The sequence below is a fragment of the Acromyrmex echinatior genome, chromosome 9 (assembly GCF_024713525.1).
Source record: "Acromyrmex echinatior isolate Ae372 chromosome 9, ASM2471352v2, whole genome shotgun sequence".
NCBI lineage: Eukaryota > Metazoa > Arthropoda > Insecta > Hymenoptera > Formicidae > Acromyrmex > Acromyrmex echinatior.
The window spans coordinates 4,503,855-4,518,875 of NC_141860.1; the positions used below are offsets into that span (position 1 = coordinate 4,503,855).

At 28.3% G+C, this 15,021-nt stretch overlaps 2 protein-coding genes across 5 annotated transcripts; both read left to right on the forward strand.

Annotated features, from left to right (window-relative positions):
- The first annotated feature begins 294 nt into the window (after nucleotides 1–294).
- On the forward strand, nucleotides 295–5,845 carry Gr10 (gustatory receptor 10). Of its 2 annotated transcripts, none has more exons than XM_087409206.1 (7): nucleotides 295–1,577; nucleotides 3,389–3,558; nucleotides 4,330–4,619; nucleotides 4,695–4,763; nucleotides 4,954–5,019; nucleotides 5,156–5,371; nucleotides 5,479–5,845. In XM_087409206.1, the coding sequence occupies exons 1-6, from the start codon at nucleotides 1,144–1,146 to the stop codon at nucleotides 5,207–5,209; spliced, it is 1,083 nt and encodes a 360-aa protein (XP_087265332.1). In that variant the 5' UTR covers nucleotides 295–1,143; the 3' UTR covers nucleotides 5,210–5,371; nucleotides 5,479–5,845. The 2 variants fall into 2 exon arrangements, with proteins under 2 accessions (XP_087265332.1, XP_011059052.1); XM_011060750.2 differs by having other exon boundaries at nucleotides 309–1,577; nucleotides 4,924–5,019.
- A 1,307-nt stretch (nucleotides 5,846–7,152) lies between these two features.
- LOC105148806 (galanin receptor 2b) lies at nucleotides 7,153–14,936 on the forward strand. 3 transcript variants are annotated; one of them, XR_015546089.1, is made up of 9 exons: nucleotides 7,153–9,095; nucleotides 10,603–10,745; nucleotides 11,967–12,139; nucleotides 12,338–12,530; nucleotides 12,937–13,037; nucleotides 13,171–13,294; nucleotides 13,530–13,702; nucleotides 13,774–13,843; nucleotides 14,638–14,739. XR_015546089.1 is itself a non-coding variant. In XM_087409222.1 (9 exons), the coding sequence occupies exons 2-9, from the start codon at nucleotides 8,908–8,910 to the stop codon at nucleotides 14,800–14,802; spliced, it is 1,260 nt and encodes a 419-aa protein (XP_087265348.1). In that variant the 5' UTR covers nucleotides 7,153–8,698; nucleotides 8,875–8,907; the 3' UTR covers nucleotides 14,803–14,936. The 3 variants fall into 3 exon arrangements, 2 of the variants coding, with proteins under 2 accessions (XP_087265348.1, XP_011059051.2); XM_087409222.1 differs by lacking the exon at nucleotides 13,774–13,843 and having other exon boundaries at nucleotides 7,153–8,698; nucleotides 8,875–9,095; nucleotides 14,638–14,936; XM_011060749.2 differs by lacking the exon at nucleotides 13,774–13,843 and having other exon boundaries at nucleotides 14,638–14,936.
- The last annotated feature ends 85 nt before the right edge of the window (nucleotides 14,937–15,021 follow it).

Below are 15,021 nucleotides of genomic sequence, written 5' to 3' on the forward strand. Positions count from 1 at the left end.
AATCAATAAAAAATTTCAATCATTTCAATCATTCGCGTGGTCAAAAATGGTTATTTTTTTAGAATTTTTTTTAAAAAATGTCGTTCCTCTAAATTTTGCCGCTCCTAATCTAAGTTAAGTTCTGGTGCTAATATGGCACTGCTTATTAGTGATAAAAATTATTTTTCACATGATATTCACATAGGTTTTATCCCTATTTTATATTTTTATAAAAAGATATTATTTTTCTCTTTAATTTTATATCTATTTGTAGGAAAGAGATGACAAATTTGTTTGTAATTTATTTGTAATTATCAAGACATTCTCTTCAAGTGTAAATTCCATTTATTTATGTTTCATTGTAATCATTTAGGTGTAATTTTTTCGTGTTGTGACTTGTTAATAATGGAGTATTTAATATCTAATCGTGATTATCAGCGAGGATGTCTTCCACTTAGTGACACAAGTATCAATTTGTCTTTGTTACTCTTTGTTACTTACTGAAATGCAAAGAAAAATAGAATGATATTCGTGTCAACTAAATGGAAGGCATCTATAATGTCATGATAAGTACGACGCTCGGCGCGTGCTCGCTAAAACCCTTCGTGACTGCGTTTTTTTTTCTTCTCTGTAAATAGGCAGCAGTAACCCAGGAAATTGTAATTGTGATGAATAGAAGGCAGACGGTGGTAAACGTCAGTTTATCACATTGTGAAATTTTTGAACGAGACAGGTGTTAATTGTTCGTTACGATAATATTTACACTATTATGGTGGCAAGTTAATATCGTGGGATGTGAATCATTGGAAAGGCCATGCGTTCAACAAGCTTTTCATTTATCTTACTAACATCACTGTTGGAGCGGTTAAGTAGAAGAACTTAGGAGAGCATTCTCTATTTTTCTATTATTGAGCGTTAGAATTAAAAAAATAGAGAAAGTTTTTTCTTGAATCAAATAAAAGGAGAAATGTGATTTATCGAACTCGGCACTGTAATTTTTTGCTTTAAGTGGCTTTAAGGCTCTTAAAAGAGTCATAAAAACAGAAGAATAAGAGAAATAATCAAGCAGTTAATAAGAGTGTTATAAAAGAAAATTTCAACGTGAACTTTTCTTATTTTTTCTTGTTCTTTTTTATTTTCGAACGTCAAGATCGATAATAGGAAATGGTGTCTCTGAATGACATACGACCTCTTTTGCATATTGCGAGACTATTTGGATGTGGACTTTTTCTTGTTACGGAGGACGATATTATGATGATGAAGTACGGCACTATTTATTCAATTTTATTTGCACTCTTGTATGTTAGTCTTTGCATCGCGAATATTTATATGCTCCGCTGGGACGACATGATTGGACCGAGGCTGCTGATGCTCACTGTGGTGAGGACAGGTCTCTCGTATAGTTGTGTTTTAAGTGACATTGTGATGACGTATTGTTATAACTGGAAGATACGAGCTGCACTTTCGCATTTACGCATTTTCGATCGTACAACAAAATATAAGGAACCTAAATATCCTCACATGATACGTTATGTCTGTTGGTCATTGATCTTTGTTATGTTATCGTTTTGGATAATAGTTGGATATATAACGTTTTGGTGAGTATTAACAAATTTTATGTAAGCAGGTATCAAAAAAGAATAATAATAATACATAATTCTTATTACAATTAAAAAAAAATGATTCATTATAATATCTTTACAACATTAATAAATGTAAAGGAGCTAAGAGCAAAAATTATAGATTGAAATTGCGAATATTTAATAACGTTTGTAATAAAATACAACATGCGTTTCGATCAACAATCAAAATGTCATTCTCGATATTGGTAAAGTAAATATAAAGCGTTTACTTCCTATATAATACAAAAAGATTTTAAAGATTATATGCTACATATTAAAAAAATAATTAAATTTTGTCATCTATCAAAAAATACGCACTATTCATTATAAGCTTAAATTTTAATTATTTAAGATGATACAACTTAATATAAAAACATATTTTGTTCTTATACGATGACTGGTAACGGACCTTCGTAATGCCACACATTATTCTCATACTAAAGTATGTATAACCGATATTGATAATATCATTTTATCGATTGACTTACGTAAACAATATTTAAACAAATACTATTTTCAAGATTTTAAATTTGGATATATCTTTATTATTATAAATTTACCAAGTGTCTCATTTTAATAGCGTACAGTTTATATTCCATCAATTACTGAAGATGACCAAAATAATGTAGTCGAAACGTTTAGATTTTTATTAATATACATTATAGGTATTTTTTATACATGAAAAACCTGTATCGGTTCTTATATAGACTTTTCTTTTTATTCATGATTGCATATCACTCGAACTTTTACACTTGTATTTTTAATGTAAAAATCTTGTCTTACTTCTCTAAATATATCGATACGATGAGAATTACAGTCTTTACACAACATATCACAACAAGAATGACATGACACGTGAGATAACACAATACGAAAGAACGAGTTTCATTATATAAATTTTTTAATGTATTTTAAACAGAAGAGAGAAGAATGTATTTTAAACGCTAATATTGATGACTAATACAGGACGTCATGAAATTTTTATTAAGTGCTTTTGTGTAGATAGAGCGGATTAAATCGAGTCGAAAAGTTCACTACTATTTTGTAATTTTCACAATAGTTAACAAGATATTAATTACTACTAAAAATTGCCGAATATATTGATCTTCAATAATTTTTTTCTCAGATACTGTCAATTTTACAGAAAAACTGCAAGAGACAAAAATTGTTTATTTTTTTCTTGTAGAACTCTAAAAATTTTTTCAGAATTTATTAATAACGTTTTAGTACTGCATTTCCTTACTTATTAATTATTTTTATCAATACGAGAAAATACGGTATTAAAAAATTCTGAAAAAATTCTCAGAACTTTATGAGAAGAAAATAAATAACAATTTTTGTCTCTCTGTTTTTCTGTTGATAGTATTTGAATAAAAAATTATTGAAAACCAATATTCAATGATTTTTAGTAATTAATATCTTGTTAACTATTGCAAAATAGTACAGGACTTTTTGACTCACTTTAGTCCACTCTACACAAGAGTGCTTAGCAAAAAATTTCGGAACATTCTGTATACATTATAACTTAATAACTTTAGTATGCAACAATATAAGCGATATGATTATATCAAATCAATTTATATTGGAGTAATTTGTAAACATTTATATGTAATCACTTTACAAAATACGAAATTATAGTAATAAATACGATAGTAAAAATATTAATCATTAGAAAATTAGAAACAAGATCGTATTAATAATGTGCTATCATTATTTCGCAAATTCATTTTGTTTCATGATCAATTTTATCATACGACTATATTATTATTCATAATTTTCATTCGTAGCGTGGAGCCTAAAGACTCTGTATTTAACGGTATAACTTATGCTGTTGTTAACACAACGTTAACGATACAATTAATAACATTCGCCAGCCTATCATCTCTTCTGTACGAGAGATATCATCGTCTTTGTGAATCGTTGCTCCTGCCCGAAGGTAGATTAATTGCAAAGAATGGTATGTCTATAGCGTTTACTAATGCGTTAATAATTTGCTGATATTATTTAATAATTCGCTTATATTACTTATTTTTTAATTTACAACGTTGTTGTATTCCTAACAATTTTTAGCTATTAATCACAATTTACATACAAGATCGTGGAAACGTAAAGAAAAAGAATTTTTTAAGAAAAAAAGATTTGTTTATCGCAATTTAAATCGATCCATCATCTTTTTCCTTTTAAAAAATTTAATAATGTAGAACTATTATTTTCTAATGCTTTCTAACTCTCTAATTATTTTACTCTTGCAAATTTTTTTAATTTTAATGTTTTATTGAAACACGTTCGCCGTTTACTTGTTATCAATGTTTACTGTCTGCGTAACATGTCTGCCTTCCCACGCAGTTCAACCAATAAAGACAGGATAGCTCTGAGGATCGAAACTCTGAAAAATAAATGACATTGACTTATGGCTCATTTTAAATGCGAGTAACACCTTCGATGAAATAACGGAAATAAGTTTAATTAATGTCAAGAAAAATATTATTTTTGAGAGACATTTGAGATAAAAAAAATAAAAAATATATATTTATTAAATTCATTTTTTATGTGAACGGAATTTATCAAATGCAGCTATATGATTGCAACATTACAATCTTCAATAAATTTTATACATGTATAAAGACTTAATGTACATAATTAATAATTCTTTAAGTACAAGTAGCAGTCAAATTGTCTTTAATTAACATTCAAGAATAATCACACGCAACGTTGTATGTTTAATCAGATGGCAAAATCATGGTGGTGGATCGCTTGGACAAGCAGTTTCATTTGCAAGAAGTGTGGTGGTTGCATTCATGTCTCACCAATGCGACCGAGATGATAAATTCCGTGTACTCGATACAGCTTTTGCTATGGATCTTTTGTATGTCCTTCAATACACTTACCCGCATCTATACGATCAATAATGGCGCGATCTTACAACCTTTGTTGATAGCGAGAGAAATTTTACTGGTGTCTGCTTGTGTGACAAATCTGCTGATCATTACCATCATTTGTCACATGACTGCGACCCAAGTACGTTAATTTATTCTTGAGGAAAGGTCTCTCGCCATGTGACTGACGAGCTTATCTCTTGTTCTTTTTTCAAAGGCTAATCGTGTTGGCAAGATCGCCTTTACACCATCATCTGCCATTCTTGTTAAGAAAAATTTTATGCAGGTAAAAATAAAAGTTTTGCTAATTTAGTTAACTCTAATTTGAATTTTTTTATAAAATACGTCATTTATTTATTTAATTAACGTTTTATTCCAGATTCTAGACAACTAATTTTTCTTATTAAATATTAATTAAAATAAATAATTTTTTTAAATAATTACAGGACTGTATAGAAGCTGTTACTTATTTCCAGCTACAACATGTACACTTCTTTGCTTCTTATGGAATCATACGCATCGATCTTCCATTGCTTCTTTCGGTAAGAATAATATAAAGATTTTAGAATCAGTAATCCGAGATTGTTGCAGTTTGTGTTTCATTTAATCCGTCGCTGCACAAAATTATTTCGAAGATTCTTCATATCTTGATAAATTTTTCATTCGTTACTTTCGCAGATAGCTTCTGGTATAACTACGTATCTGGTAATCCTTCATACCGCCAATGTCTAGCAGTAATCTCAAAGAGTTCTCAATGCGTCACATCAGCATGGTCAATCGTGCTAATTACATCCTGCTACATTCCTATTACATTCTCATTTTTATTTCTATATAGCGGTTTACGAATCGGCTGTGGAATACGTGCTGTGGAGTCGAGAAGAAAAGCTCTGCACAGTATGTGAAAGATAAATATATATAATTTAATATTTAAAAGGATATAATTTAAAAAGTATATAATGTTTCTATCATTTGATTAATTTTTGACATCACACATTACGCAGATAATTACATGGAGAGAGACAAGACATTTGTAACAGAATATCCATTTCGGATTGTGTTGTTTATGTTGAAAGAGTGTATAGTCGCTACAATACTATAAACAGCACGTTTTCAGATTGAATATGACTATACAAACTAACAAGTAAGCATAATGGATGTTGAAAAAATAATTTTTTTTTTAATACTGAATACTGTTTCTTTTGAGGATGTACAATTATTGGAAAATATGATAATTAAAAGCCATAAAACTATTGCCCAAAATATTTTTTATAGTTCTTAACGGTTTAATTCATTAAAAAACACAAATATCGATTTTAATTCTAAGAAATGTTTTCAATCACTTAAAATAAAATTGACAGTTATAAAAAATGTCTTTTATTTTAATATTGTGTCGTATCTAAAACAATTAATAAAATTAGAGGGGATCGTGTTTCATTCTTAGTATGCATATAATTCCATATAAAAGAAGATTTGCTATAGCTGGAAGTAAATTGCACAATTCTGAGATTATTATTTATTTTAATTAATATTTAAAAGAAAAATCACGCATCAAATGGCATTAAGATGCGAACAAGAAAAAGACAGTGGGTATCCACACATTAAAAATTAAGTTAAAAATTATAATTAAATTCAAGCATTGCTTCAAAACGACATGATTGAGAAACTACTTTAAAATACATTACAAACGCTGAAAATACACTCAAAAACATTATTATTTATAATTTATAATAATAATAAAAAAACTGATCATATAAACTGAAAGCGCAAATCAATTTTCAAAAATTGTATTTAAATTGTCTTTAAAATCATTTGCAAATTTTAAATTAAATATTTTAAATTAAATACTTTTTTCTTTAAATTAATAATATATATATTTTTTTTAAGTTACGAAATGATCTTTTCCATTTCTTGCATTCTAACTTTGAATGCACAAACATTGACAAAAAAACAAATGTTATCATATAAAACTTAACTGAAATTTCTAAGTAAAAAAATATAATTTAGTCTCGTGCCAAATATAATGTTTGCGCATTCCATATATATATATATATATATATATATATATATATACTTTTATTTTCTTATTCCTTAGAACAACAAAGACTGGAATTAGTACGTTGATATTTTGATATATTATTTTATTCTCCTTCTTTTTTCATTACCAAATACTTTTTAAACAAAATTTGAGAAGCTTGCTTTATATTCTATCTTGGCATTAGCAATGGATAATGACATGGCGATAAATCTTTTAACATCTCTGAAATAGAAACTCGTGAAAGACTCAAAAGTATTATACTTTACTGTATAAATATGTTTTATGTTTTATATAATGTAAATTCTGTTAGTATACATAAAAGTAGCAATAAAATAAAGTAAGTAGCAATAAAATAAAAAAAAAGGAATTTCATTTTATTTTATTTTAGTTAATTAATTAAATCTCATTTTAATCTTTATCTTTAAATATCATATGCAATTATTAGGTGTTGGAATTAATTCGTAGCGTTTTTTAATGAAAGAATGTTATTTATTTCACATGAGCATTAAAAAATACATTAATGAAAGTACTTCCCATCACTTGTAAAACGCTACGAATTAATTCCAACACCTAATATATATCTTTTGCTTATTTGATAAATATATTTATTTTTATTGCAACTGTAGCAAATTTTGATTGCTGAGTTAACAAATATAAGTCGACAAATTTTATTTGTTACACCTGCAAATAATTTTGTGATATTCGCAAATGAAATTTGCCGTTACGACAAAGGATCAGCGATTATAACAAATTTTTTCTCTTCATATAAGAGTTGATTTTTTTATAAATATATCTATTTTTTCGGCTAAAATATAATTAAATTAACTGTAATTAATTAACAAAAAACGTAATTTTAAATGATATATATGTATATAAAAAAAATGTAGAATTTTGTCCAAAGTAGAAGCAACAACAGATTTATCAATGCGCATATCTATTTCTGGTTGAAAAAGTTTTTTGCATTTGTATTCGAGGATGTTTCTTTATAATTTTATTATCGCTTTCTTAACGAATTGTAAAGTTTGTCGCTTATATAAGATATTATGTCTATATATATATTTGAGATTTTAATATTAATGGTATTCATGGCATTGAATTATATAGATCGTTTACATCAATTTACAGTGTTGCAGTAATCTTGCGCGCATTTATGTTTAAAATTTATGCCGAGGTGAAGAATCTATTTTAAAGTTTATCATAAAATCGACAAAAATTTGTCACTTCAATTTAACGATTGCTCTTGAGAGCAAGTAAAAAAACAGATTCAATTAATACGTATGAAACGTACATATTTAGAAAGATTATAAGGAAGGAAAAATAATGTTTCTTATATTCTGCACTCTATAGCATACGTATATTAAAAAAAATTAATTTTATAAGAAATTTTAGAAAATAAAATTTGTAAATTAGAAAATGTCTAAGAGTAATTTAGGAAAGATTATTTCAAGTAAAATTTTGTTTGCGTTTTGTTGTCTATAAACTAAAAATAGTAACATTTAGAATAAAAATCTGAATCTGTTAATTCATTTTTAATAAATGATAGCTATGATATTGTATATACATATGTATATTGCAAAATATATAAGTTTAAATTTTTAAATTTTCATTTAAATTTATTCTTTTTATAATATTATCATATACTTTTTCTTTTATTAAAAAAGTATAAATATCCTAACAGCACAGATCTCCAGGAGATGTCCTTAGAACATGAGGATGTGCGTATATTCTTTGAACAGTCAAGGACATTCCTAGGCTGTATCTCAGATAAATGCTATTAGGGTAAAAAAGATGTGAATTTATGATTATAGATCGATGTTATAGATTAACGAAAGGAAACATCAACAAAATCGAATATCAAGTTGATATCTCACCGAGCTTCATAATTAAACAAACATTGGTTATAGTGATCACCGGAAATTCAACACAAACGCCTAAGAGAAATAAAACTACCACTAACTTTCGTGCAAGTGTCTGCCTCCGACCATGATTCAAATCGATACCGCGATGGTGGTAACTGGTAACATTCTATGTGTTACTACCGCGAACCCTTTCCTCGCGTGCAGCTTGATGCCAATAAAAGATTTTGCGAACGTAAGTATCGGAACTGTGAGAAGTTGGACCACATTGTGCGCAACTGCCGAGACTCTCGGTGTACGTGTACGTCGCTGCTGTTATAACAAACCACGGTATTACAGAAAACTTGTTCCTCACACTCGGAAAAAAGTTGTTAGAGCAGACTTTTGTCGTCCGGAACCCGAGCCGAAAAATCTTGATTTTTTGTGTTCTCGATTATTTATACTACCACCATTACTTTCTATTTTAATATTTTTATATATATTATATAACTTCTTGGTTGACTCAGGATCCAGTATAATAAGATTGCACGAAGATCACAATGATGGCGAACAAGACTTTGTCATCGAAGAATGACATTATGGTCAAGATACTATGGGATTTTTACAATTCTTTTCATGGAAGCAATAAGGATTACTTGCTGATTATTCTTTATATACCAACTGTACTAGTCGGTGTGATAGCTAACATTTTTGTGATAATTGTAGTCTGCAAATATCATTTAAAGAGGTAAGTAATTATGCAAAGTTTTTAATTGAATTTAGAGTATTAATTATGAATTATCTAATATCTGATATTTGTAATAAATAAGCAAAACGAGATGCAAAATTAATGTCCGCATCTTTTAAATTTTATATCTTTATTAAATTATATTAGGTGTTGGAATTAATTCGTAGCGTTTTACAAGTGATGGGAAGTACTTTCATTAATGTATTTTTTAATGCTCATGTGAAATAAATAACATTCTTTCATTAAAAAACGCTACGAATTAATTCCAACACCTAATATTATAATTTAATAAAATTATATTGCTATGTTGAATTATTAACAGATTTTCGGGTTGTGTAGTTTGAAAAAAAAAAAGAATATTTTTAATTAAGTCAACAAACTATATTATAAATCTTTATTATGTGTGGAACTATATTCACATCCCCGATATGAAACAAACAATACAGTATACCGAATTTATTGAATAACAAATTCGGAGAGCAGACGGCAAGAGATGTGGCTTCTCCGATGGCTCATTGTGATCTTACGCGATTTCAATAGCACTTCGTGTGAGAGCACGAATTTCTGGTTGAAAAATAATCGAAGACCTACTACCGATAGCATCCGCAGCTGTTACATACATGTTCGTCCATTATGAATTCATTGCGGATAGTTTATTTGTATGATACGTTGCGTATATAAGCCGGAAATAAGCGACGGATATATACAGCGCTTCGTCAAATACCTGAGCAGTTACGAACACTGCACCAGAATATATTTTTCATTAGAGCAATAATCTTCTCCGCAATCGGAATTAGAGCTATCTTGGTGAAAATTGTTTTCATCAAACGCAACACAAGTATCGTGTTAAATTTTATTGACTAAATTATGTTTAATAAAAATATTTTATATATATATAAAGTCAGTGATTTGATGATTATCAAAAATAATTTAATAAACTTCTGAAAATTTGAATATATGGTTACGAATCGTTATATCAATTTTTACGTTATACCAAAACAAACAGAAAATTTTATATGCTACTACTTATGTGAGCCTTCTGAAGAACTTTCTTTTGTTGAATTTGTTTCACATTCTAAAATCTATTAGGTGTTGGAATTAATTCGTAGCGTTTTTAATGAAAGAATGTTATTTATTTCACATGAGCATTAAAAAATACATTAATGAAAGTACTTCCCATCACTTGTAAAACGCTACGAATTAATTCCAACACCTAATAATATTCTACGAGCTTTACTTTTATTTGTAAAAAATTTATCAATATTCTTAAAGTTCCTAGAATTAACTTATAAACATTTCTCTCATCAGCATAAAATATTCATTAAATTAACGGAACAAAAAATATGATTGTAAAGTAAACAATAATTTTTTATTTATAAAATATTAGAAAATATAATCAAACTTTAGATTTTATTAATTAGATATTTAAATTTATACATACATAAATAAATCGCAGAAAAAAAATAGACTTTGCTTATGTGTAAAATTAAAGATACAATTCTTACAGCGTTACAAATTATTTTGTGATTAATCTGTCCATGGCTGATTTATTGGTTGCCATAATATGCATGCCAATGACAATCAGTCAGGAAATATCGATGTCATGGAATCACAGTGAATTCTTGTGCAAATTAACTTCTTATCTGCAAAGTAAGAATTTTTACAAAGCTCTCAATAATTGATAATCCAGTCTGATCGCACTTATCATTTGTATGTATTTTTATGTTATTTTATTGTGTGAATAATAAATATTGTATTGTTGATTATTTAATCTCTTACTGTACTTGTGTATATTTTCTGCATGACACTTTACATATATATATAAAAACATTGTAAATATAAATAATTATCCGATTTGAATGAAAATATATAGAGAAAAACCCCCTATTATGAGAGATAGGCGCCTAATATAAGATAGCGACGTTTCTGCTAAATTAATAAATGCTATCTATTGGTTCTATTATGAATTTATTGCTCTTGGATTGAAAATTATTTAGTCGAAAATTCATTATTAGATCATGCCTGTAGTCTTGTAAAAAAAGATTTTAGAATTTGGATGTTTTCATTGAGATGAGCCTTTAATTTCCTTGTTTATTATTTAAATAAATATTTAGCAATAAATTCTTCATGTAGTGATCGTATTAATAGAAAAATACGAGATACGTTGAATTGCTTAATTACAGATGTTAGATTTGATCATCGCAAAACCATAAGGCGTGGAAATCGTAATATAAGATACCCAGGGTATTTCTAATATGAAATATAACTTATGCTCCTATGTTATAATGAAAATCGTTGCTAAAGTAAATGTTATTGTACAATAATAAAAAAGATAATCGGAATGAACATCGATTGCCTATTTCTGCGATGCTTACAGTTAGTTTCAACTACCTGAAGATGAGTCCTGGGTACATTGCATCGCATGCTCATTTTGCGCGCACACTGGCTATGTCTGTATTTTAGAAACATTACATGAAGTTTTTTTAATTGGAATACTGATGATACTTTGCGTTTTATTATCGATTTCTCGTTATCTCATATTAGGAGCACAATTTTTTGATTTTGCGATTTGCTTACTTTTTACATTTCTTTAATTTTCAGAAAAAGTAGAATAATTTAAATTAAATTTTTTACATAACATTATCTTAAAGCTTATTAAATTCCCTTCAAAATGACCTATTATTTTTTTAAATTCTGCTCATAGACTTCTAGCATTTACCCAAAATGCTCGGTATCTCATAATAAGGGCCTCTGTGTGCGTGCGCGCGCGCGTGTGTTGTGTGTATGTGTGTGTGACATAAAATATATATGTAATATTTTTTATTACATTTATAAATTTTCTAATTGTATAATTACTCGTGCGTGCAATAGGTGTAGGTGTTACTGCCTCAATATATACTATTATGGCTATGAGCATCGATAGATATCTGGCCATAAGAAATCCCATGATTCTCCGCTATATATGTAATCATAAGAATATTACTCTTGTTATCGTATCTATTTGGCTGGCATCCATGGCTTTTTTTATTACAATCTACGGAGCGGTAAGTCTTTTGATACCAAGTCTGTGCTGATTAATTGTCAAATTGTGGAAACTAATGATGAAGTGAAGACCATTATATCTATTTTATATATATATATATATATATATATATATATATATATATATATATATATATATATATATATATACACTTTTTACATACATATGATATAAGCGAATGAGCTTTTTTTTTACACAGATGAGACTCCAGGATCCAATGACGGAAGTCATCAACAAGGCTCTGGACTTAATGGCAAGCGAGAATATTACACACAATAGCATCTCGCCAATACCACCAGGTTTCAATATGTGTATAGAGGATTTCATGTCATTAGGAATTAGACGAGACGTCTTCGGGAGCATACACTTCGTATTCTCTACCGCTATTCCATGTAAGTTTAAATACATAAATAAATATTTATTGTTGTTCTGTGATATTACAAGAACCTCCTCTTTATATAATTTTTTCACAAACATACAAATGTATACAAATTCTTGCTTTCATATTGCTATCCATAAATCTTAATAATCTACAATCTAAATTTAAATTTGACTCTACATAAGCAGATGTTTGCTTATATATGCGTGTATTATTATTTCAATTTTCGTACACAATGCTTTCTGAGTAAAGGCGATTAAACTAATATTAATTCGTTATTTTTATTAAACAAGAACAATATTACATTTTTTAAGAAGATTTTTATACGTTTACTCTTGCAGTAGCACATAATTGGAACATGTACTTAATAGAATAGTCTTTGTTTTTTTTCTTTACATGTTTTCTTATTGTGTGTTTAGGTCTTGTTGTATTACTAGCCTACTCGATGATTGGCTTCACTCTTTGGTCTAAAAAGCCACCTTTCGATTATGATAACAGGGAAAGTGCCAGCTCGCGGCAGGTCAGATCAATGAGAGATCTAAAATTTTGTAATTAAATTATTAGCAATAATTTCAAAGTTTTCCTAAAAACGCAGCCGAATTCCAAAAATTTGCGAGATCTATTCTAGATACGCTGATATCTTTTATTCATAGAGCTCCAAATTACGACATGAAAGAAAACGAGTTGCATTGATATTACTATTCCTCGCTATACTATTCGCTCTGTGCTGGATGCCCTACAATATTGCCAAATTTTTGATTGATCTCGACGTTATCGGTAAGTGCGAAATCTTGCAATAATTTCTATATTTTGCAAAGATAATATTTCGTAACTAAAATATCAATTATAAGTATTTGATATATTTCCTATTCCTGGTGATTTCTTTAACTACGATCTTCAAGTAAATTTTGTAATAAAGAGTTTATATATAATAATAAAAATGCAATCTTTTTCACGTCGATAAGTACAGATTAATTAATTTTAATAAATTTCTTATATACACATTTTACAGGCCCATCAACGTCAACAAATAACACATTGAAGTACTTCCTATTTTTGGGACATGCAAACAGTGCTTTGAATCCTGTGGTCTATTGTTGGATGACCCGTGGTTTTCGTCAGAAACTTGCGAATACTTTATGTTGTGTCTCCAATAAGCTATTGCATCATGATCCTTCGCGAAGAGTAAATTAATTACACATTTTTTTCATAAATTCTCAATTTTTTTATAAAGTTAAACTAATAATTCCTTGCAGTAAAACCCTTGCTTTTCTGAATGAATACAAATTGAAATAATAATTACGTGGATCTCTAAGCATTAGACAGGTATTATCAGAAATACTTTCATTAAAAAATGTTTTTTTTTTTATTGAATTCTTTACACACTTAATTAGATGGTTCAATACTTGAGAAAAGTTATCGATAATGATATAAGTTTCCTAAATAGAATACAAAATCATAAAAAGATCAAAATGACAATTTTCAAATTTCGTGCTGAATGCAATTAATATTTATTTTTTTGTGCTTTAGTGTCGTGCTAGATTTACAAAGTTAGTATGATATATTTTCTATTTTATTTTTTAGTGTACGGGATGAATGTGAAACTTTTTTATTTCTCCAAGGAATTATGAAAAATGCTATTGAAACTGTCAGTACTTTTGTCATATTAATAAAATATCATGCTAACTTTACGGTATTAATATTAAAAAAGTGATAGTTAAAAAAATGATAGTTTCTAGTAGCATTTTTCATATTAGGTGTACAAATTCGGTGCCTTTATCGATGACTTTATCGAGTTAAAATCACCAAGTTTCTTCCGCGAGGGCATTCGTCAGTTGCTCGAAAGATAGTATAAAGTCATCAAAAACGATAAAGATTATTTCGAATATTAAATGTGTACTTGTCTTTGTGCGATTAACTTTAAATTGTGAAAAAAGACACAGAATTAATTTGTACACTTTTTTTAATATATTGTTCTACAATTCCTTATAAAAATAAAAAAGAATTCCGCATTTTTTATATTAAAAAAAACAAAATTAAAAATATGATCCCCTAACTTCGCTAATCTCGACTGATAATATGAAAATTATTTTCATTCTTTTTATTCATCATTGTTGCAGAACGCGATGACGATTGCTGATGACGTGCCATGTATTCCTTGTAAGCGAAAGCTGATAACTGTGACAAAGGAACAATGTGTTCTAGCAAAACAGCAACAAAAAGGCTGTCATCAAAAAGGCATCATTTCAACAGCTTTTCTCAGGACGCAACAGTCATTCGTATAATTTAAAACGTATCAATATTGAATTGAAAAATATTTATGACAATTCGAATATACAGATTGCTCCAGGACATTATAGGAGGGATCAACGACAGAATAAGGACAAGTATGAATTAAAGACCAGCCAATTAAAGTCGAGTACTTAATGTATCACAGACGGACAACATTAACTAGCTGCTCCACTGTGCCAATCATTTTTTTTCTGAGAATAGGCATTTATTAT